Genomic DNA, 22556 nt, shown 5'->3' on the forward strand with positions numbered 1-22556 from the left:
TGCTTATACCCTTTATTCTCTCAAAACTGAACTGTACATATTTCACTTTTTATCTTTTCCTTTTCAGATGTTCAATCTCTGGCGTGAAAACATTTATGTCTCCTCACTTATGGCTGTAGGTCTTCAAATCCCACCTTATTGTTAGGTTCCATTCCATAGAACACCATTTCCCTGGAATCTTTCCTTGATTTTCCTTGTTCTCCGATATAATCTCTTTCATAGCATATTATTTCAGTATTTCTTATAACAATTCTTTCTTTTAAACCTTTATTACTCATTTATATGTGCATTATTTATAACTATTGAAACTAAGCTGTGTGTTGGGTTCATCTTTTTATTCCCTATATACCTGCCACAGAGTTTTGAACTTGGTGGACTGCTAATAATATATGCTGGATAAATGAATAAAATATGCTTTAACAACCAAAAAGAACCCTTTTGTTTCCTGAAAGAGTAGGTTGTATTTATCTGGATAGCCAATTTCTATTGAGCAATTTATTTTCTAATAGTGTAAAATAAATGAGGTGTTACCCTTACAAAGTGAGAAAGAAGGCCTGGGACTTCTTGTAGTCAGTGGTTCTTGTAGGGCAGTATGTCAAGGACCTTTTCCATGTGGCAGGAGGAAGAAGGGTAGTCACGACAATAAAGGCCAAGTAATGTAGGATGTTACTATGTGATAAGCTTTTAAAATCAAAAGCATACCCACCTTTTTTTTGTGGTTGTTTTAGCACAGTAATGTACACTGCAAAACTAAGTTAATTTTTGGATTTGTAGAGAATTAGAGCATTATCCATAAGCATTAAGAGAGATTTTATGCTTTTTGAGAAAGTGTTTTACACAAGTTAAATGGAAAATATAGTTACTTATAATCCTAACTACTGACACATTTTTATATCTTTATTCTGATCCTAAAATTTGGGTATGTATGATACATAATTTTGTATGATATGTCATTATATATAATAATTTATGTAATATATAAATTTGCTATATGTTACATAGAAGTAATGCAGTATCTTCAATTTTTAGCATGTTTATGAGAACAATGTTAAATAATTTTAACAATTACATTATTAATTCAAAGTTTATTCAAAGGCAAACTTGTATATGAACTTTATGTTACTTTAATTATGGTTCTGAGGAATTATGTTTGAAAAACATTTGCAGAAATTTTGCTTTAATTACAGCTCTATCTTGTCGTTCCTCTTCCTTTCCTTTTCTCCTCCTCAATATTATCTTGTCCCTCCCTTACTTCTAATTCCTCTTTTGTTCATCCTTTTCATATTCCCCTAAACTTCCCCTTCTTCTTCCCTTTTCCCTCCTCCTCCTTTACTTGTTCTTCTCTCTTCTTCCTCTAACCTCATTTGTTTTAGATGATAGAACCAGTTTTTAGACTGGAGATTCAGACTTCACAGTAGTTTGTATATGTGTACATGTCATGCACTATGGATTTATAGATAACTGGCTCTTTCAAAAGGTCAAGTGTTAAACCTCCAGATTTGGTAATACAGTGAGACTTTTCTTGAGGGTGTTTTAGCTAATCCTAGTAGTCCTGAATCTTGTTTACTGAGATTGAAGGTTACACTGATTTCTGTTTTTTCAATAATGCTGGCTTCAAGGAGGGGTTGTTGCTCTAAGGTTAATGTTTTGGCCTGTTAAATGTACCTTTGCTTAATACTCAGTAGAATACGGATATTCAGAGACCATGTTGAAATGTGTTTTTAGAAGTCTGCTCTAAACATAAAAAATAACGAGAAAATACAGAGAAATGTGCAACTGTATAATTAGATTTATAAGATGTAATTCACTCACTGTCACCTGGGGTTTTTCTAGAGAGATGTTCCATTATATATTTTATATGTATGTAATATTATAATGGACTTCATCTTTGTGTTAGAGTAACTAACCATCTGAAAGTCCAGAATTTTAAAAAACAAAGTACAGGAACATAGGAGTTCCCATTTCCACATGTTTAAGGCTAGTTACCCCTTCCAGGTTCAAGGGTCTTTTTTGGATATATGATAGTGAGATTGTCCACCTTCTTTAGGGCATACTCTGACTTTTATGCACAGGAATATTTATCCATAGAAACAATCATAACAGAGATGATAAGCCCACATATGACAGAGGGAATGTCATTTCTTTTTCTTCTTTTTGTTCGTTTTGTTGTTTGCTTATGATCCCATGTATGTTTTGCCACATACTGAAGAAAATATGATTTACATTGGGGTTTTCAAATATACATTTAAAAATTTTACCTGAGTCTAATAAAAATGTTTGCTTTATGTTTAAGCAAAGTAATAACTATTTTTATTAAAGAATATCAGTGTAACAATCATTCATTAATATGTAGTTGGAAAATCACTTAAAAAGCAATGATTCTAAATAAATGTATACATTAGATTGGAGGTTCTTTTTTCTTTTTTTTTTTTAATAATTTTTATTTTGCTATATTAGTCACCATACAGTGGAGCTTCTTTTTTTCTTGATACAAATCCCAGTTATGTTCATACAATTTCACTTGTCTATCCTCCAGAAATTCTGATTTATTAGATTTGAGATGACACACAGGAGAGTTTGCCAAATTATTTTGAATTTCAGTGGGAACTTGTTATAAATACAGATTCTTAGAATTATAGTTTTCATGTTAATATGTTTTTAACAAATACTCTAGGTAATTTTTTTCTACAGATAAGTTTAGATAACAGTGGTTTAAAGAGTATAAATAAGGAAAGTTAGGGTGAAGTTAAGAATCAAATAAAATTGTCATTAACCAATAAAAAGCAATTTAACCCATTTTTTCTTTCTCTCTTTATGTCTTTGCACTATTTCCTTATGAGAGATACATTCCCATTTGTAACAGCTCTATATACATTGATTCTAAGGAGTCTTGGTCAGAGCAAGGCCATAGAGTGATAGACGTTTTGAAAAACCTGTAAAAATTCTCATAAACCTTGAAAACTATAAGTATTTTATTTTACTCTTTCATTATTCAAGATAAATATTCTCTTTTTTTTCTTTCTTATTTTTCCAGAAGATGCCCTAGCCAAATTGTTATCCTTGAGTAAGGTGTTAAACTAGCCTTTCAAAAAGAAATGTTTGTATTAAAACTTTTGCTTTCTTACCTGTACCACTTACCAGATATTTGACCTTGTGGTAATGTATGTAAACGGTTAACATATTACCCAATATGTAGTAAGGGCTCAATGTGTTAGCTGCTATTGATATTTGTATAAATATCATGTTATATTTTCCTGTGAGTTCTTACTACAGGTTTTTTTTCTTGTTCCTTCTTTTATAGATCTAGTTTTTCTTTTATAGATCTATTACTACAGGTTTTTTTCTTGTTCCTTCTTTTATAGATCTATTTTTGAGTCTTCATTAAATGCAGACCTTAGTAGATGTATATACTATCATATAGTATAGTAACTCAGTAAAAAGTTTCCAACTTTCCTCCCATTTCTTTTAAAATATAAGTCAAAAATACCAAGTCAAAGATTGGGCTCTTTGGAATTGAAAAGACGCTTGCCTATTATATATAAAGGATATATTGATGTACCAAGGAAAGAGAACAGAAAAATTAATTTTCCTGTAACTACTATGACCTTCACTGAGATCAGTTCATTCATTTAACTATGCATTCATTCATCAGTTTTATCAAATATCAGTGTATGACAAAAAGAAAACTCTGATTGTTACTCTACATCTTATTATCTGGCTAATTAAGTGGCTAACTGTAATAATTATCTCAAGTTAATGGTACCACAACCAATTTAAGTGAAAAATTAGAAACCATCTTACACTCCTGTTTTCTCTATTATCACTTCCAGTCAGTTCTGTTAATTAGTCCCTATCCCCCTTCTTTTAAATTACCAATGCCTTTGTTTTAATTTAGGCTTTTATAGTTCTCTTACCTGAACCTTTGCTGTAGTTTTCAGCTTTATCTTTAACCACATTTGCCTAACTATCCCATCTACTCACTATTGCCAGTTATTTTCATAAACTATGAAGATGATCATTTCACTTTCCTGCTCAAAATTCCTAGTGATACCACATTATGCAAAAACAAAGGCCACTTACTAAAGGTGTCCTGTACTTCTCTTTACAAGCTGGTCTTTGTTATTGCAGCTAAATCTAAACACGGAGAAAAGTTTTGTCAGGCCTCTGTGCTGTTATGTAAAATATTAGGATAATTCTGCCTGGAATGTTTCTTTCCCTCCTGTTTATGCAACAGTTTGTATTCATCCTTCAAGCTAAGTCTTAAGTTTCATTTTACTCTTTTTAGTGACTTCTCTGTTAGCCTTCCTTCTCCATTTGTCTTTCTTTTCCCTCTGCCCTCAGTTAGTCATTACTTCTTTGGCTCCCATGTCTGTGATTTAGATATTTGTCATGGTTTTATAATTGTTTTCATGTTTATTTTTCTGGCAAAACCTCCTTAAGGGTGTGTATGTTATCTTTGTATGCCCACAGTCTGGGGTATACTTGGTATGAAATAGACATTCAGTAAATTATTTGAATGAATGAATGACTCTGAGGAGTAAATAATGTCAATTCTAGTAGAAAAAAAAATCTCATTGGGGGAAATAATGGATTAAAAAATAGATATTGAGTTAATGCTATCTTATTTATTGGTGCCAAATATGTATTAGGAATTATTCTTTATAGTTTTCATACATTGTCTGTTATCTATAATGTTCACAGTCACTCCACAAAGTAGGCATTATTATTCCTCCTTTTTTAGACATGAAAATATGTTCAAACAGGCTAAATAATTTTCCAGAAGCCATAGAGCTGGTAACCTAGGAACTCAGTTTGTATCTGTATGAATTTAAAGTTTGTACTTCCCAGCCCAGCATAGTAAATTATCTGGTACACAGGAGAAAGAATCAATAAATATTTGTTAAAAGGTGCTTTTCTATATTAGGTATGTCAGTAACTATAATAGTACATCTAATATTATTTAACTTGTCTTTGGATAGCAGGAAATCCTCTTCTATCTATAGACATTTATTTTTGTGTATTCTGTTTAGAAATTTGAAATTTCTAAAAATTTTACTCCAAAATATAAAGGCTGTATTTCCCCGTGTTACCTAGATGGCATTCGGGTGGAAAATTTTCAAACTCAGTGAGGGTAATACAGGTAAATTTGAATTCTTATGCATGTAGACTGTAAGATTTTTCTTGAATTTATTTGAAGCTCCATTTTTATGGCTTCTTCTTGATAATTTCGTAGTATTTAGAAAAATGAGTTGTTAAATGACTGACTTTAAAGATTTTCTTCTGCTTTTAATCAGGACAAATATATATGTTGCTTTCTGATCAAGTGGAATATTTAGTTTGCAGTAATTAAAGATTACCTAAAATGAAACAACTTTAAAAAAGACCTGTGTTTTAGGGATTAGATAGTTTGACCTGACATCTTATTTTTATAATTGAGGAACAATGTTGTTTCGGTTATTGTCTTCCATGAATTGTTGAGTGCACTATTTTTATTTCCTAAGTCAAAATGAATGAAATTGAATTTTGTTCCAAGTTTTTCAGACACCTTGAAATAACTAATATTTTAGTGGTTGAGAATTATTACTATAGCTTTATGTTTTTCAAAATGTACTATATGAAATAATTGCATAGCACTTTTAAGTAATTTGGGAAACAAAGTTTGCATTATATATTTTTATTTTTGGAGGGGGAAACTAAGTCTAATTTTTCCTCCTTACCCACTGAAGGCATACTTGTTCAAGTATCTGTAAATTTTTTAGTTTTTTATATTTTAGAAAAATATTTCTGTATTCTTATCCTTAGGTTATTAGCTTTCAGAAAAGTAAGGGTTGGATCCACAAATTGTTATAGAACTTAAACCATTCTATATCAAAATACACCCTTAAAATGCTTTTGGTTGGCCCTAGTAACTATAAAGTTAGAACTTAATATAAACTCATTCCTTAATGTGTATTCACACATTATCAAGTCAAAAATATATAATTATTCTTGGACCTAATAAATCTAAATTGTGGAATTGAGATGACCTAAATTTTATTATAAGTGTTAAAATGTTGTTCTTCTGACAGGTCTTTTCTGACCATGCAATCCAAAGTAGAATCCTAGGTTATTCTTTCTCAGTTTACACTGGTTTTATTTTTTCCTTCATAGTGATCATCATTATTTGTCATTTTATATATCTTTACTTGTCTAATCTCTGTCTCTTTCATTATACCATGAATTTCAGGAGAGCTGGACCTGTGCTCTGTCCGGTCAAACCTAAGTATTTGCGGTGCCTGGCAGAATATACATGTTATTAAATGAATGAACACAAATATATTGTATTTCCATAATATTTGGATCTTGGTATAGTGGAAGGAGTATCATTCCAGTGTTCAAGGCATTCTAGGTCTGTCTTCATCACAGACTTATTCTTTATGAGTCACTTCTTTGATCTGCAAAATGAGAGATAAGAGGGGGAGCTTAAAAAGTAACATGTAATTGTTTTTATCTTTTCAAGCATTTCTTGTAGTGTGTTATGAATGTTATGATTGCTTTTTTAGACAATAAGTTAACATGACATATTAAGGTCTTTAAATTTTTATTTATTTAAGTGGTACATGATCAGCATTGTCCACATTTATAATCGATGGAGGAACAGTGAAATTCGGTGTTACGTTAATGGACAGCTGGTATCCTATGGTGATATGGCTTGGCATGTTAACACAAATGATGTAAGTTTTTTTTTTTTTTAATCTGCTTTAATGTATTTGAGTGTGTGATCTATCATTGTTCATAGCATGAATTGTATAATAAAATAGTTTGGTAGAAACTTAATAGTTGTACTTTGAAAGTTTTTTTCTCTTAAGTGAATTTTTAGGTCTTAAATTTAGTAGATTAAGTTGCTAAAATAGATAATTAGTGGTTAAAAAAAAAGGAAAATTGGTGAAAGAAATTAAGTATTAGGTCAAAAACATCCATGTAGTATTCTGTTCTTTCCAGAATTTCAAGCAGTAAAGACTGTGTCTTGCACCTTATTTGGATGTGAAAGGAAGACTTTAAACAAAGTGAATAAGTGTAACAGGTAGTCACTATTATTTACTAGATAAATAGTGATAAATGCTGTGGGAAAAAATTTAGTGGGAATAGGTATAGAAACTATAGGTGTAGGGGAGAGGGAAGCTGGATGGTATGAGATGATCTAAGTGAGAAGAGTTGAGGGAGCAAGTCATGTGGGTATTTTGGAGAAATATCCCATTTGCTGGAAGCAGTGAAAGCAGAGACTTTGAGGCAGAACTGAAAAGTTAATTGAACAAAACAATCAGTTTGTCTAGAACAGAGGGAGGAATGGACAGAATAATGTTAAGAGAGAAGGTTAGGTAGGCAGCAGGGGGTGAAATCATGCAGGGCCTTACGTGCAAACACAGTACCTGGGCTTTCCCATCTTACCCAGCATAAAAATCTTTGGAAGGTTGTGAGCAGACAAGTGATGTAATGCTGGTTCATATTTTAAAAATATCAGTGAGCTGCAGTATTGAAAATATTCTGAAAGAAAAAATGACAGAAGCAGGGAGATCAATTGAATGACTTATTGTGATAATAACAAACATAATCCTAGCTTTGACTAGCCTGTTAGCAGTGAGGGAGGTAACACAGTTGGATTCTGGATAGAGAATATCTAGAGTTAAAACCTCAAGAGCTCTCTTCTGGGCTTTCCCTTGTCATTATCCTGGCTTGCTAGAACTAAAGTAAAAGATGTTTTCTAGTGCCCAAAGTACTTCCAAACCCAATAATATACGAGCATTCCAGCACACCTGGTTTTTAGAAAAACTTGCCTCTTTATAATAAAATTCACTTCTCAGTATTATCCGTATCTCCCCAGACTTTAATTTACTCAACAGCAGGGTCTCTTCTTGTTCTCTCTGGTATTCTTCTAAATAGTACTATGTGCACAGTCCATAGCTTTTTCCCTAGCCATGGGTTGGAAGAGTACCCCCTGCAGACCATATCTGAACCTCGACCTGTTTCTGCATGATCTGAGAGCTAAGAATCTTTGTTTTTTTTTTTTTTTTCCATTTTTAGAGGTTTTACTTTTTTTTTTTAAAGATCCAGACAAACAAACAAAAATCAAAAAAGATCGTATGACAGAAACCATATGTGGCTTGCAAAGGTTGAAATATTTACTGTCTGTTCATTTATAGGACAAGTTTGCTTTTTCTGCCCTAGAAATTCATAGTTGGGCCACAGTCAGTAAATTTTTGAGAATGATTTTGTCAGAATTAGAATACACAGATTAAATTCTGCTTTATATCTGCCTTTCAAAGGGGAGAGTTTTTACTATAGAGTGGAAGAAACCCAAGAGACTTTGTTGAATGTCAGGAACTCTATAGTTATATTTAAAAAGGAAGGAAGAAAGGAAGGAAGGAAGGAAGGAAGGAAGGAAGGGTAGAAAGTCTTAGATTTTTGAATTATTTGCAATAGTACACCAAAAAAAGGAGAGGCCTAGAGGTCTGGGCAATAACACATATGAACACATAACATTATGCAGTAAATTCTTCAGTTCCTATAGTTTTAATTACAGATTGGGTATTTGATGCGGAGTTTCTGTCTTCATAATTCATTCACAAATATTTTGTCATTCTATTGAGGCACCAAAGGGATACCATACATATTTAATGTCTTGCTTATTAGTGCTAAGGTGTGGAATAACCTGTGAGGATGGGGGAAGGAAACTGGGCCCTACTATTTGGTGAGATTTTAAGAAGCAGAGATGGGAAGGGTCTTGGTAAGTGTGGCTTCTTAGGTCTTGAGCTCTCCAGATGGAGAGCACCACACCATCTGCTTTAGGCGGCAGACTTTGGTGATCATTATTTATTTGGTTCTGCATAATGCCTATTCATGGAAGAGAGGGAAGTGAGTTTCATCGTGTCCTTGACTTAGTGTGGAGAAATAGAGGAATATATATCCCTGGTGGCAAAATTAGATAAAAATTAGGTCTTATATGTTTAAAATTAGAATTTAGAATAGTCATTCTCTGATTCAGATGAATCACTATCTGGACATTTGTTAAATTATTAGAGTTTTAAAATTAGTTTTACTTTTGTAAATAAAATTATAAGCCCTTTTGCCTTTAAGTATAACATTTCTAAAGTTGTTAAATGATTACTGAATAGGTGATTATTGTTTATTCTGCTTTCTATAGATACAAAATATTTAACTGATTTACTTTTTCTAAAAATCTTTAGCTGGCCTTTATTATTTAAATACTCCATAAAGTGTTAAGTGATGCTTTCTTCTGTTATCGTTGTTATATTTTAAGGTATTCATGATAGTGAAGGCAGGTATCCTTAAATATTTTATCATTACCCAATAATACATTGATTTTTTTATGACTTTTTAAAAATAGAGCTATGACAAGTGCTTTCTCGGATCTTCAGAAACTGCGGATGCAAATAGGGTGTTCTGTGGTCAACTTGGTGCCGTGTATGTATTCAGTGAAGCTCTCAACCCTGCGCAGATATTTGCAATTCATCAGTTAGGACCTGGATATAAGGTAGTAATAACTATCTTATTATAAATTCTATGGAAAGTTTTATGTGAATTCTATGTGAAATGTGGTACAATATAATATATAGCGATAATCTTTCTTCAGTGTGGTTTAAAAGTTGTCTCTTTTTTGGAACTCAGCTGTTACTACATGTTTCATTTTGTTTTAGAGGTACTTTTTCTCTTTTTAACTCTTTTCCTTTCATGAACTTCTAAAATTCTTTAGAATATTTTCTATTATTAAAGCCATGGCTTTTGTTGACATAATCCTGAAAAAATAAATTTTATAAAACCATATTGCTTAATGTGGTATTTGAAATCTCAAATTTTGAAATACATAATGAACAAATGAAATGACCATTATTGTTCAAATTAGAGAGAATTTGGAAAGAATAAAGATTTAAAAGGAAAATGGTATAAAATTACATGTGGCCAAAATTCATTCAGTTTTAGTTTTTACTTTTGCTTGTCCTTTACAATAGGCAAAGAAGGTCAGTACATTAGTGAGTGTCTTTATTTTGCAAAATCAATTATTTAATATGATTTATCACATTCTTCCTGTTTTTTAACTTTCAAAATGAAGACTTATTTAGGCGAGATATTGCATTCACATATATGAATTAGTTTTTAATGTGCAGTACACCTGGCTAGGGAAATATGAGTTTTATTTAAATCACATTAGGAGCTGTGACATCCTGAATTGTTTAGGGCTGAGAGAAAATTACGCAGTGAAAGTCAAAGTATTTTTAATTCTGAAGAAGTACATGTCTTGCATGGAAGAGCAAAAAACTTACTGTTTTATCAGTGTGAAGATTGTATTATGAAAAAAGGGGTGGTAAAATTTTTCTGTTCTCAGTGATTTTAAAATAATCACAATAATATTAAATGACAATAATGCTGTCATTTTTATGTCATGGTGAAAATACTTTGTTACCATCTTTTGTCCATATCACTTAATTTTACTATCCCTAGAAATGAATTTGTGCTTATGCAGCACTTTTTCTTCCATGGGTCCTTTTATTTGGTTTGGGGCCTAGTTCGTCATTTGTTGGCTTTGCATGGGAATGTTTCTGTAATTTAGATTTTTGGATTAATATGCATTCTGCCTCCTTTTGTACTTCTTAGGCTTGGCCTAAAATATTTGAAATGGCTTTCTTTAAGCACTGCCAGAATGATATTAAGTGAACCAAATCAGTGATGCATAAGTAAGATAGAAATTTTAAAAAACCACAGATATGCAAACTACAAATCCATTATGATTGCTATAGTGAAATTAGAATTGATGGGAGCTTCCTGGCAGGAAAAAGGAAAAGGACTAAATATAAACAAGTTATGTAATTCTCTAATTTGGAAAGGAACAAGCATTGTCTTGAACCACTTTGCAAACTTAGTAATTTGTCATATGGCTCTTTCTCATCATAGTCTTTTATAACAAAAGTGAAAATGAGTAGTAACCCTGTATCACTGTGTTCTATACACAAATACTCATGTGATACAGATGTATTCCTAGCATCCTAACGTAGACAATAGAGTACCTATATTAAAGTCAGAAGATTTAGAAGAAAATACCTCTAAATTTTGGGCATTGCCTGAAAAGGTGTCTTATTAAGTTTTGAAAGTTCGCAGCCTATGGGCATAGCCTACTGAGCCCCTTGTGTTTTTTTTTTTTTTTTTTTTTTTAAGATTTATTTATTTATTTTTGGCGGGGGGGGTAGAGGCAGAGGGAGAGAGTCCCAAGCCAAGTCCTCGCTGGTTGTGGAACCTGCAGGGCTCAGTGTCATGATCCTGAGATAACGACCTGAATTGAAACCAAGAGTTGGATGCTCAACTGACCCTGCCAACCAGTTGCCCCCTGAGCCCCTTGTTATTAATGGAAATAGAATGTAAATTAATGGGTGTATATGTATTTTCTCAATTTGTAAATATTAAAAGTAGAATTACTATCAGGACAGGCATCTATAAAAGTTTTTGACATTGAAGTTGTTTTCTAGAAATTCAGAGAATGAAGGGAAAGAGGAAAGGATGCAAATGGAGATGAGATTGTGTTATGACAAGGAAAAAAGCTGAAGTGGTTCACACATGATAGTCTCAATTTTCTTGGGTAAAGTAGGAGTCAGAGTCACTTCCTATGAGTTGAAGGGGCAGACAGTTGCAGTGAAATTTTTATGGTGTTTAGGATATAATAATTAGTTGACATTTGGCATAAATCATAAATGAAGCTAGAATTATTAATTGTTATATAATAATGTATTTATATTCATTGATGCACATTATATGGAGCTTCCAGTAAGTGTAATGATCAGTTGGTATTCTCTGTGATTCTGGGCTTAATGTAGGTAGCATGTCAACATCTGGGCTCTGAAATAATATCAATTAATTCCTCCCAAAATAATGTCCTCAAACTATATATATACTATGCAGCCTGTCCTGTGTGATTTTGACTTGTTGACCATTAGAATATTAGGTAATTTTTTTTTCTGTGAAATGTCTGGTTTTGAGCAATATAACTTGTCAGTGAATATTTTACACTTCGTCATTTTAAGTAAACATTAAGTAAAAGGAGGGTATTACTAATCAAGTCGTTAGCTTTGGAAGAAATTTGTAAAACAACAGAATTTTTCACTGTAACTTTGTCTAGTATAGAAAAATTTACTGTGAGTTAAGTGTATTGTGGAGCTCTATTTGATGGGGTTATTCAGTGTCTACAAGATTATAAAGTCTTATGCATACAGTGGCTTCTTGACATAAGCTTGCAAAACAGATTTTAAAGTTTTGATATTTTATAATTGTTATTGGACATTTCCTAATTATCCTATAGTCTCTTATGGCAAGCTGTTCATCTCTGTTGCTAAATTTTTCAATATTAAGCTTTGTGTTTTGTCCTCCATTCAAGAAAAAGATAGCATAATGATTCTTTATCAGTTTATTATATTGTGATAAAGACCTAACTGATAGAAAATGTATAGGACAGCCTCCAAAATTAAAAATCACTTTGGAGGGCCACCCGGGTGGCTCATTTGGTTAAGTGTCTGCCTTCAAAAACTAGGGATGTACTGTATGGTGACTAACGTAACATAATAAAAAATAATTATAAAAAAAAAAAAAGCGTCTGCCTTTGGCTCAGGTCATGATCTCAGGGTCCTGGGATCAAACCCTACATCATTGGGCTCACTGCTCAGTAGGGAGTCTGCTTCTCCCTCTCCTGCTGCTCCTCCCCCTGCTGTGCTGTCTCTCTGAATAAATAAATAAAAAAAATAAAATAAATAAATAAAATCATTAAAAAAAATCACTTTAGAGGGTTTCTGATACTTGCTTGGATAGGCAAGCTCCTAAGAAAGTGATAGTCCCACAATATCCACTTAAAATTCTGCATATTATACAGAGAACAACTATGTGAGTGTTCTAAAGACTGAAAAATGCAGCCAGGTTTTTAGAGAGGTATCAAAACATGAAACAAGTGGTCAGCATGGGCTGAATTCCCCGTTTTTTACTCTGATAGAAAAACTTTCTGGCCAGAAAAATTGAGGCAAAAAGTCCTTGGCCAATTAATATCACATGGAGATTAAAGGGCAACCTCAGAAAAGAGATAGCTAGAGAAGAATCTGAATTCTGTATTTAAAAAAAAAACTCAGCTTGAATCTGTGGCCAACCCCTGAAACCATGATGATCATGACAAACTGATAATAGATTGTAAATAAGGTTCAGGAATTGAACTGAGATCTGAGATACCACACATAGGAGGTATGACAGTCTGTAATTGTATCTAAGCAAGAAAATGACCTGATGAAACAAAAACAAATCCTTTTCAGAACAATATGGTCTCTACAGAATAATTTTCACATGTCCAGCATATAATCCAAAATTGCTCATCCTATGAAAAGCCAGGAAAATATGACTTAATCTCAAGGAAAGGGAAAATCAGCACACGCCAACTCCCAGGTAACCCAGAATCATGGAATTATTACATGAGCGCTATTAGGGAGCTATTATAACTAGTGAGGTTAAAAAAATTTGCTTGTAATGAATGGAGGTTTGGGAATTATCAGCCACAAAATTTCTAAAAAGTGGAAATTTTAGACCTGAAAAACACGTCTGAAGTCAAAAAAATCCACTGTATGGGTTTATTATTAGCAAAATTGATATGATAGAGAAATAAATAAACTTGGATATAGGTTGACAGAACCATTAGAAGAGAGAGAAATGATTAGGGGGGAAAGAAGAAAACCATAGAGATGTATGGGGTGGTTTTGAAATGTCATATGTGATGTTTAAGAGAAAGGGCCAGAAAAAAATACATGAGGAAAAAATGGTAGAAGACTTCCCAAATTTCATAAAAAAATCAAAAACAAACTTATATTTATAGATTGAAGGAACTATGTAAACTCCAAGGAAAATAAAGTCAGGGAAACCATAGAGCTGGAGCAGAACCTGTCAACCCAGAATTCTGGAGAAAGAACCTTGGATAATGAATGAATGAAGAACATTCAGAATGATAAAAATATGGATAAAATAAAATATCTTTTCTCTTATTTTCTTTAAAACATATATTACTGATTAAAGCAAAAATTATTATACTGTCTTTTATTGGTTTATAATATACATAAATTTAATATACATGAAGTTCTAATAGAAGGTTCTTGGAGGAGATATAAACATAAACTTTTCATATTTTACAAAATATTTGTGGGATACAAAAATATGGATGAAATTCAATAGCCAAAATGAAATTACAAATTCAAAGTCTCATATATCTTTTCTTGAAATGTAAGTACCCAGTATTTAATTTCCATATGCTATAGACTTCTTTTTGAAATGAGTTAACATACATTCCACATATACTTAATGGAAAGGAGAAACAAACTAAAATAATGCAAGCTAATGGAGAGAAGGTAAGCTAGATAAGCTTAAGAGGCATTCATTGATTCATCCATTTAAATATTATTAAATATTGCTTATTGGCACTGTTACTATAGGGGTTCTGGGTGCTAGGGACATGACAGTGAACAAAACAGACAAAAATCCCTGCCTTTACTGGGGAGAAGGAGGATGTATATTATCATGGGAGGCCAAAAAAAACAGTGTGCTAGATGGTGGTAAGTGCTATGGGAAAAATAAAGCATGTAAAAGAGAGGGAAAATGGTGGACTGCGGTTTTAATAGAACGATAGAGGAGATTGCACTAGACTTCAAGAAGGTGAAGTTGATGTCAGCCAGGTGAATATTTGGGGGAGAGCTTTCAGGGCACATGGGAGAGCAGGTATGAAGGCCACTTAATATAGGATCTTACTTGATTAATGAACACTGATTGTGTTTCACTGTGACTAGGATAGAGGGAGTTTAGACAAGGCTGATAGCAGTAGAAAGTAATGGAACTTGATCGATTGGAGTTTTGATAAGACATACCTAAAATAATACTCTAAAAGGTCAGCTTTTGCATATATTTTGGAGGTAAAGCCAGTAGGATTTTCTTTCCCTGTGAATGTAGACTAAAGGTGCAAGAGAGGATTTAAAGGTGATCTAATTATTTTAGCCTGAACAACCGAATTGATGGGCTTTTTATTTACTGAGATAGAAAAGATTTGGAAAGACTAAATTTTGGGGAGGAAGGTCAAGGTTTAGTTTTGGACATAAGATGTTTGAGATGCCACTTAGACATTTTGTAAATGGAGAAGTGATGTAAGTCTGGAGTTTGGGGGAGAAGTCTAGGTTGGAGATGGAACTTTAGCAGTGGTAGGGTATAGACAGGATTTAAAGCTATGAGACTGGATTTAGATACCAATGAAGTGAGTTCAGAGATAAAAGATGACTGAGTAATGAGTCCTTGGAGAAGCCTAAGTTTGTAGGTTGTGGAGATGAGAAGGACCAAATAAGGGAAAATTAGAAGGAGAGCAAGGGAGTTAGAAGAAAATGCGAGAGAATATGGTGTCCTGGATGTTTTTAAAGGAAGAGGAGGTGATTAATTGTCAAATGCTGCTGACAGGTTGAGTAAATTCAGGACTGAGAAATGGCTTTTGGATTTAGCAGCATGAAGGTCGGGGGTGATCTTGATTATCACACCTTACAGTTAGTTGGAATGGGTGAAAAGTCCTTTCATTTAATGAAGACAGTAGTATTTTTTCAGAATTGAAAGAGAAACATTAATTTATGATTGAAAGTATTGTTGTTTAGCTTTGTTTGTATAGTTCTAGTACATTGAGTAACAAGACTTTATCTCTCCACCTTTGTAATGTTCCGTAGCTCCCATTTCCATCATTTTGTCCTTTTGAAGAACTGTTTATATGTTGTTGGTTTTTTCTGGTCTCCTGATTATTTGCTTTTTCTGTATTATACATTTATTTATGTTCAATATATTTGTAAATATAAATTTTATAGAAAAACCTCTGAATAATACGTACTTAGGTGCATATGAATATAACTATGTAAACTTTCTCTGCAAAATAGTGAAGCTTTATTTTTAAACTGTCATACCTTAAGTGACTTTTCATTTTTAGTCAGTATCTTTAGGATGATATGAACATACTCAAAGTATGCTACCATTTTTCAAGTTAGTTGCAATTCTTTTGGAATTGCTTTTGAGGGGTCAGTTTTTAAGTGACCCAAGAAAACAGTTCTCATTACTTTAGAGCTATGCTATATTTTTGATAGTAGTTGGTTTTGTACACCTATGAATTCATCAGACATGGCTTCAAGTTGTTTTTCTTTTTCCAAAAATTAAAGCCATCCCTTGAGGATGACAGTTTGCCTTCAAAAATATAATTTAAAATGCTGTAGAGTTCGATCGATAGTGGAAGTGGAGAGCAGATCCCAGAGAGCCCTGAGCAGCTCTCCTGTTCACCTTCTCCCCACCAGGAACCACCGCTACTGCTGCTGGCTCCAGTCACCATCACTGCAACCTTGAGGCCAAGATCTAGCCTCAAAGCAAGTAGCAGCAAGGGCGGCCCCATTGGCAGTGCCTGAAGGGTCAAGTTCATCACAAGGAAGTTTTTGGAAACAGTAAAGTGGTTCAGTGTAAGAAACAGATATGATTTAATCAACAGGAATGACATCAAAGAATATGTATTTGTACACCAGACTGCCATAAAGAAGAATAATCCCAGGAAGTACTTTTGCAGTGTAGAAAATAAGAGAGGCTGTCAAGTTTTTGATATCATTGAAAGGATAAAAAGGGTGCAGAGGCAGCAAATATTACAGGCCCTGGTAGATTTCCAGAGCAAGGCTGTAAATGTGCAGCAGGCTGGAACCTGCTAAGTTATAGACACTGTCCACGTTGCAGGGGTCCTCCACGCAATTACCTGTAGAATTTTCAGAATAGTGAGAATGGGGAAAAGAATGCAGGATCGGAAAGTTCTCCTGAAGCCCAGGCCCTAATGCAGGCCACAGTGCCCACTTAACTATATGTGAAGACCTTATGGGTGCTGACCACAGTATTCTAACCTTCCTATGTGGGGAGAAGTGATGGAGGGTGCTGACTACCAGGGTGCAGGAGAGCAAGGTAGACCAGTGAGACAGAATATGTATTGGGATTATAAATGACCATTCTACAGGGGCCCTCCTTGCCATAGACAGCCTAAAGAGGATGGCAGTGAAAGAGATAAGGAAAATCAAGGAGATGAGACCCAAGGTCAGCAGCCACCTCAACATCTGTACTGCTACAACTTCAATTACCGCATCACAGAAGCCCAAAAAGCCCTAAGTGACAAGATGGCAAAGAGACAAAGCTGCTGGTCCACCAGTGGAGAATTAGTCCCCTACCAAGGCTGTGCAGGGTAGGGCTGAGTAAATGCAGGCTTACCATCTCTGCCATCATCCCACCATTGGTTTAATCATCTAACAAGAAAAAGTAAATAGGAAGTTTCTGCAATAACAAATAACAAAGGCTGGAGCTGAAGACTTTGAGTACTTGATTTTTGTTCATTGACCAGATAAACTTTCTGCATTATCTATGCAGACTGTAGTTTTTATTATCTTTACCTAAAGACGTCTCTTTGGATAATGGCAAACGTTTTTACTTTAAAGCCTAGTTTTCCTCAAAACACTTATAAATGTTTTTAAATTGTCTCACATCTGGAAAGTTGAGATTTTTAAGAACCTCGTCTTTAATTTGTAATAACTGTTTACAACTTAATTTTTTTTTTTCAGAAAAGTTAGCAAACTGCAAGCACCTGTTAGTAAAGGTCTTTAAAAATGCTGTAGATTCTGAAAATGTTTTTTAAAAAATCCTAGGTATAAGGAATGTTTTGAGTAATAGACATTCTATTATATGTATTTCTAAGGTGATTCTTTTGGAAAATATAACGCTTGTGATCGTATTTGTTTAGCTATATTTGATTTAAAATATCAGGTGTGGGATGCCTGGGTGACTCAGTTGGTTAATGAGCCCAGGTCCTGGGATTGAGCCCTGCCTTGGGCTCCCTGCTCAGCAGGGAGTCTGCTTGTCCCTCTCCCTCAGCTCCCCCCGCCATACGCACTCCTTCCCTCTCTCTCTCTTTCTCTCTCGCATGCTCTCCTTCTCTCCAATAAATAAATAAAATCTTTAAAAAAATATCGGTGTATTACCTTAAAGCTCTACTATATATAAAATACTAGAATTTCAGTGAATGGTGAGAAAAGTGTTCTATTTTTCCAGTGACCTGGTCCCACCCACTCCCCCCATACCAATGTAATGCCTTTAGCCTTATTTTATTATCCAGTTCAGATAATTTTTACTCACTAGTCTTGAATTAAAATCGGTTATTCCTACAAGGTTTTTATCCAATTACTGGAACATTTTGTATATACTAACATGTTTTTACTCCACCAACTCAGTCTAGTAATGCTTCCTGATGGTCAAGAGGGGAAACGTATAACCTAATGACATTTCTTCATTATTCAAAGATCTTCAATTACTGTTTTTAAAATTTCATTATAAACTCATGGATTTAAATGTATTTGAAGTATTTCAATCTACAGCAGTTATTGTCCTTTTGAAATTAAAATTGTCCCACCTTTGAGCGATGAATGTCTGTTGCAGTTGGTTCCTCAGTCCTTTGACCTGACCCCGCAGTCTTTGATAGATGCCTTGCTATTTCCCATGACAGTATTTCAGACTCATCCTGAACATTTTGTTGTTTCAGTCCTAGAATCAGCCATTATTCCATGAATCCTTAGTTTCTATTGGTGTGAAATTGAGGACTTTGCTGTGTTTTAACTTGACCGTCTCTAAGTTAAATGTGTATCTCATTTCTTCTATATTGAGAATACTAGTTGTCAAGTGTACAAAAGGTAATAGGATTAGGAAAGCCCATAATTACACATACAACAGTCTCTGAACAACACTACCAAAATTACTCTACTGACATTATTGCTGAAAACAGATAAGTTTTTTTGCATATGTTCTCTTCATTCTCCTTGCCATTTTTTAATAGTTTAAGTATGTTATAGGCTGAATTGTATTCCCACCTAATTTTTATGCTGAAGTCCTAGATCCCAGTAGCTTAGAATGTGATCATATTTGGAGATAAGGGCTTTAAAGAGGTAATGAAACTTTAGTGAGGCTATTAAGGTGGGTCTTAATTTAATATGAATGGTGTCATGAGAGGACCTTAGGATACAGACATGCACAGAGGGAAAACCATACGAAGATACAGGGAGGAGAAGAGGTTTCAGAAAGAACCAAGTCTGCTGACACCGTGATTTTAGACTTGTAGCCCCCAGAATTGTAAGAAAAAAATTTTTTGTTGTTTAAACTACCCAGACTCAGGTACTTTGTTGAGGCAGCCCTAGCACACTAATACATGGTATGATCTACACTGGGAGTAAACGTAGTTATTACATACTATTCTCAGTTTTAAAATTTCTTGGTTGTAGTCCTGTAAGTACTTCTGTATTTAGTACTTTCATCATCAAGAATGTTTCATCACATTCCTTGTACTGATGTATTTTGCTATCTGAAGCTCATTCTATAGTGTATTTCTCTAGAAGGGCTTATGGGAATAGTATTTCTTGAGAACTGCATTTCATTATTACTTTATTAGGGGTGTTTACACTTGAAAGGCATTTGCCTGCTTATAAAATCCTTGACTAACCTTTTTCTGAATGTCTTAAATATGTTACTGATTTTCTTTTGGATTAAAGTGTTTTGTTGAAAGTCTGATGACAGTTCTTATATCCTTTCTGTTATCAGGCACTTGTTCTTTTTGACTACATGTTCAAAGGATTTTTTTTTCTTTATATCTAGTAGTTTCCTAGATGTGCCTTGGTTGTTTGGTTGATTTTTCAGATAAGTGGTGTGTACCTTCAGTATGTAGTTTTGCATATTTTTATATTTCAAGATTTTTTTCTTGTATTGTTTAGTGTTTGTTGTTTCCTTACTTTGGTTTTCCTTTTCAGAGACTTGATTACACATGTTTGATTTACTTTACTTATCTTTAATATTTGTCACTGTGTGTGTGCACGTGTGTGTGTGTGTGTTCAGATTATTTTTTGGGTTTCTTTTCATTTGAAGGACTCTGTTATTTCTTGTAGGGTGGGTCAGATAGCAACAAATTATCTCAGTTTTTATTTTTTTTTGTGAATGTATTTCATTTTGCTTTCAGATAGCTTTTCTGGATATAAATTCTTGTTGAAAGTTTTTTCTTTGAGCACTTTGAATGTTTTATTTCGCTATGTTCTGGCCTCCATTTTTTTAGGTGAGAGGTCAACTCTTGATCTTATTTGGTGTTCTTTTTTAGGTGAAGAGTCATTTTTCTCGTGCTGCTTTTAGGAATGTCTCCTTGTCTTTGGCTTCCAGCATTTTTACTATGACTTTTCTCTTTGTAGATTTCTTTGCTTTTATTTTTCTTTGAGTTCATGGGCTTCCTGAATGTGAAATTAGTGTTTTCCAAAAATTGGGGAAGTTCTCAGTTCATCAAGTTTTTGAATATTTTTCTCTTTTCTCCTTCTTCTCTACTTCTATTCCCATTCTGTGTATGTTGGTATACTTAGTTGTTTCCCAAATTTCTCTGAGGCTCCAATAATTTTTCTTTACTCTTTTTTCTTTCTGGTTTTGGATTACATAATCTTTATTATTTTATTTTCATGTGTGCTAACTCTGTCCTCTGCTTGTTCAAACCTTTTGTTGAGCACCTGTAGAAAGTTTTTCAGTTCAGTTACACTTTTCAGCTCTAGAATTTCCATTTGGATTGTTTTTATAGTATTTCTTTATTAATTGATATTCTCTATTTAATAACTTTTAAAATATTACTTATTTCAGTGAGAGAATGAGGGAGAGAGAGAGCGAGCAGGGGGAGGGGCAGAGGAAGAGAGAAAAACTCAGACTCTGTGCTGAGCCCCTTGTGGGGCTCGATCTCATGACCCTGAGATCAGACCTGAGCCAAAACCAGGAGTCGGACGCATAACGGTTGACTGGGCCACTCAGGCTCCCTGATTGTCTCTATTTAATATGACATTGTCATCATATCTGCATTTGCTTCTCTAATTATGGTTTCCTTTCAGTTTTTTGAATGTATTTTTAATGGCTACCTTAGAGTTTTTTTCTGTTAAATCTGACATTTGTTTGCTCTCACTGGTAGTTTCTTTTGCCTGCTTTTTCCCATATGTATGGGTTATATTTTCCTGTCTCATTTCATGTCTCTCAATGTCTGGTTGGAAGATGTCCCTACTCTCTTTTTTCTTCTAAAAAATTATAACAACTTTACTGAAGTGTAATTTACATATCATACAATTCACTCCTTTTAAGTGTACAAGTAAATTATTTTAAGTAACTTACAGAGTTGTACAGACATCACCACAATCCAATTTTAGAACATTTCTATCACCCCACATGCCTACTGGCAGTCACTCCTCATTCTCATCCCCATCCTGCTCATACCATTTTATATAACAATTGTGCTTCTGAAAATCCTTCAAGGAATAATTTAGTGAATATTGATGAATATTTATGCATAAGCATGCTTATTATATCTTAATAGATAATTTTGAAGTGTTGGAAGTCATCTAAATATAAAAAAGGGGTAAATATAAGAAAATTATCATATTTTAATAATAGATTATAGTCATTTAAATTGCATAATAATTAAAAAAAAACTAAAAATTTTATATTTAATTAATTATGATGTGAGGTGGTTTTTGCTCCTACAAACCAAAATAGGGAATATGATATTTGCATTGTAGACTGCAAAACTTAAGGCCGTTTTTTTTTTTTTTCCAAATAAGAATATATTTTATTAGACTTATTACATAATATTTCCCAGAAAGATTTTATGACTTCCCAGATAATATATTAAACATTATTTATTCCATTGTAAGCAATATGAACAAAATGTAAGTAAAGTTTTTGTTCCAGATAGTAGAATGTACATACATTTCAGAATTGTTAAAATGCCAATGTAGAAAAGCTAATTACAGTATTTAACAATAAATTTGTCATTATTTTAAGCATTATTTTTAGAAAGCAGGTATTCTGAGTTCTTAAGTGTGATAGACATATAAAAAAAGATAAGAATTAATGAACCATTTCAGACATTGTTTTAAAAGGGTGGTAACCATGAGACAAACAGAGTGATATCTTCAGTGTTTTCTGGTACTTTTCACTTAAATTCATTTGAAGATTATAAGAATGAATTATGTTAGTAATTATTGGTACAAGACTTTCGGCTGAAAAAAGATTTTATTCCTTTAAGTTCAGTGTGTGGTGAAGAACATTTGTGATTTCATATTCATCCTTAATGTTTACTGTGTTTCTCAAAGCAACCAACTTTTTTATACATGTAGTAAGTAAGGGAAAGGGCACAAAAAAGCAAAAAGAAGCAAAAAAGAGCCAAAGAAAGATATTTAAAGAAATAAAAACTTGAGAAGTAGTAGGTGTTAGCAGTAGTAGAAAACAAAAGTTTTGTGATTGAATTGAATCCAGAAACAAGACCTAAATCAAGGAAGAAATAGGGTAATATATTTTTAGTCTTAAAAATATGAGTGCAATTAAATATAAAGTAGATGTATATTGTCAAAAAGAGATGGAAAATAAAAATGCGAAAGTGTTAAAAAAAAGAGGAATGG

At 33.3% G+C, this 22556-nt stretch overlaps 1 protein-coding gene across 1 annotated transcript in view; it reads left to right on the top strand.

Moving 5' to 3' along the window:
- NBEA (neurobeachin) overlaps positions 1-22556 on the top strand; it is a 664295-nt gene that overhangs the window by 81269 nt on the left and 560470 nt on the right. Inside the window, exons 7-8 of the mRNA XM_040622005.1 lie at positions 6594-6713; positions 9386-9532. Coding sequence (XP_040477939.1) covers positions 6594-6713; positions 9386-9532 — 267 coding nt within the window. The remainder of the gene's footprint in view (positions 1-6593; positions 6714-9385; positions 9533-22556) is intronic.

Source organism: Ursus maritimus, unplaced genomic scaffold (assembly GCF_017311325.1).
Source record: "Ursus maritimus isolate PB19 unplaced genomic scaffold, ASM1731132v1 scaffold_10, whole genome shotgun sequence".
Classification (NCBI taxonomy): domain Eukaryota; kingdom Metazoa; phylum Chordata; class Mammalia; order Carnivora; family Ursidae; genus Ursus; species Ursus maritimus.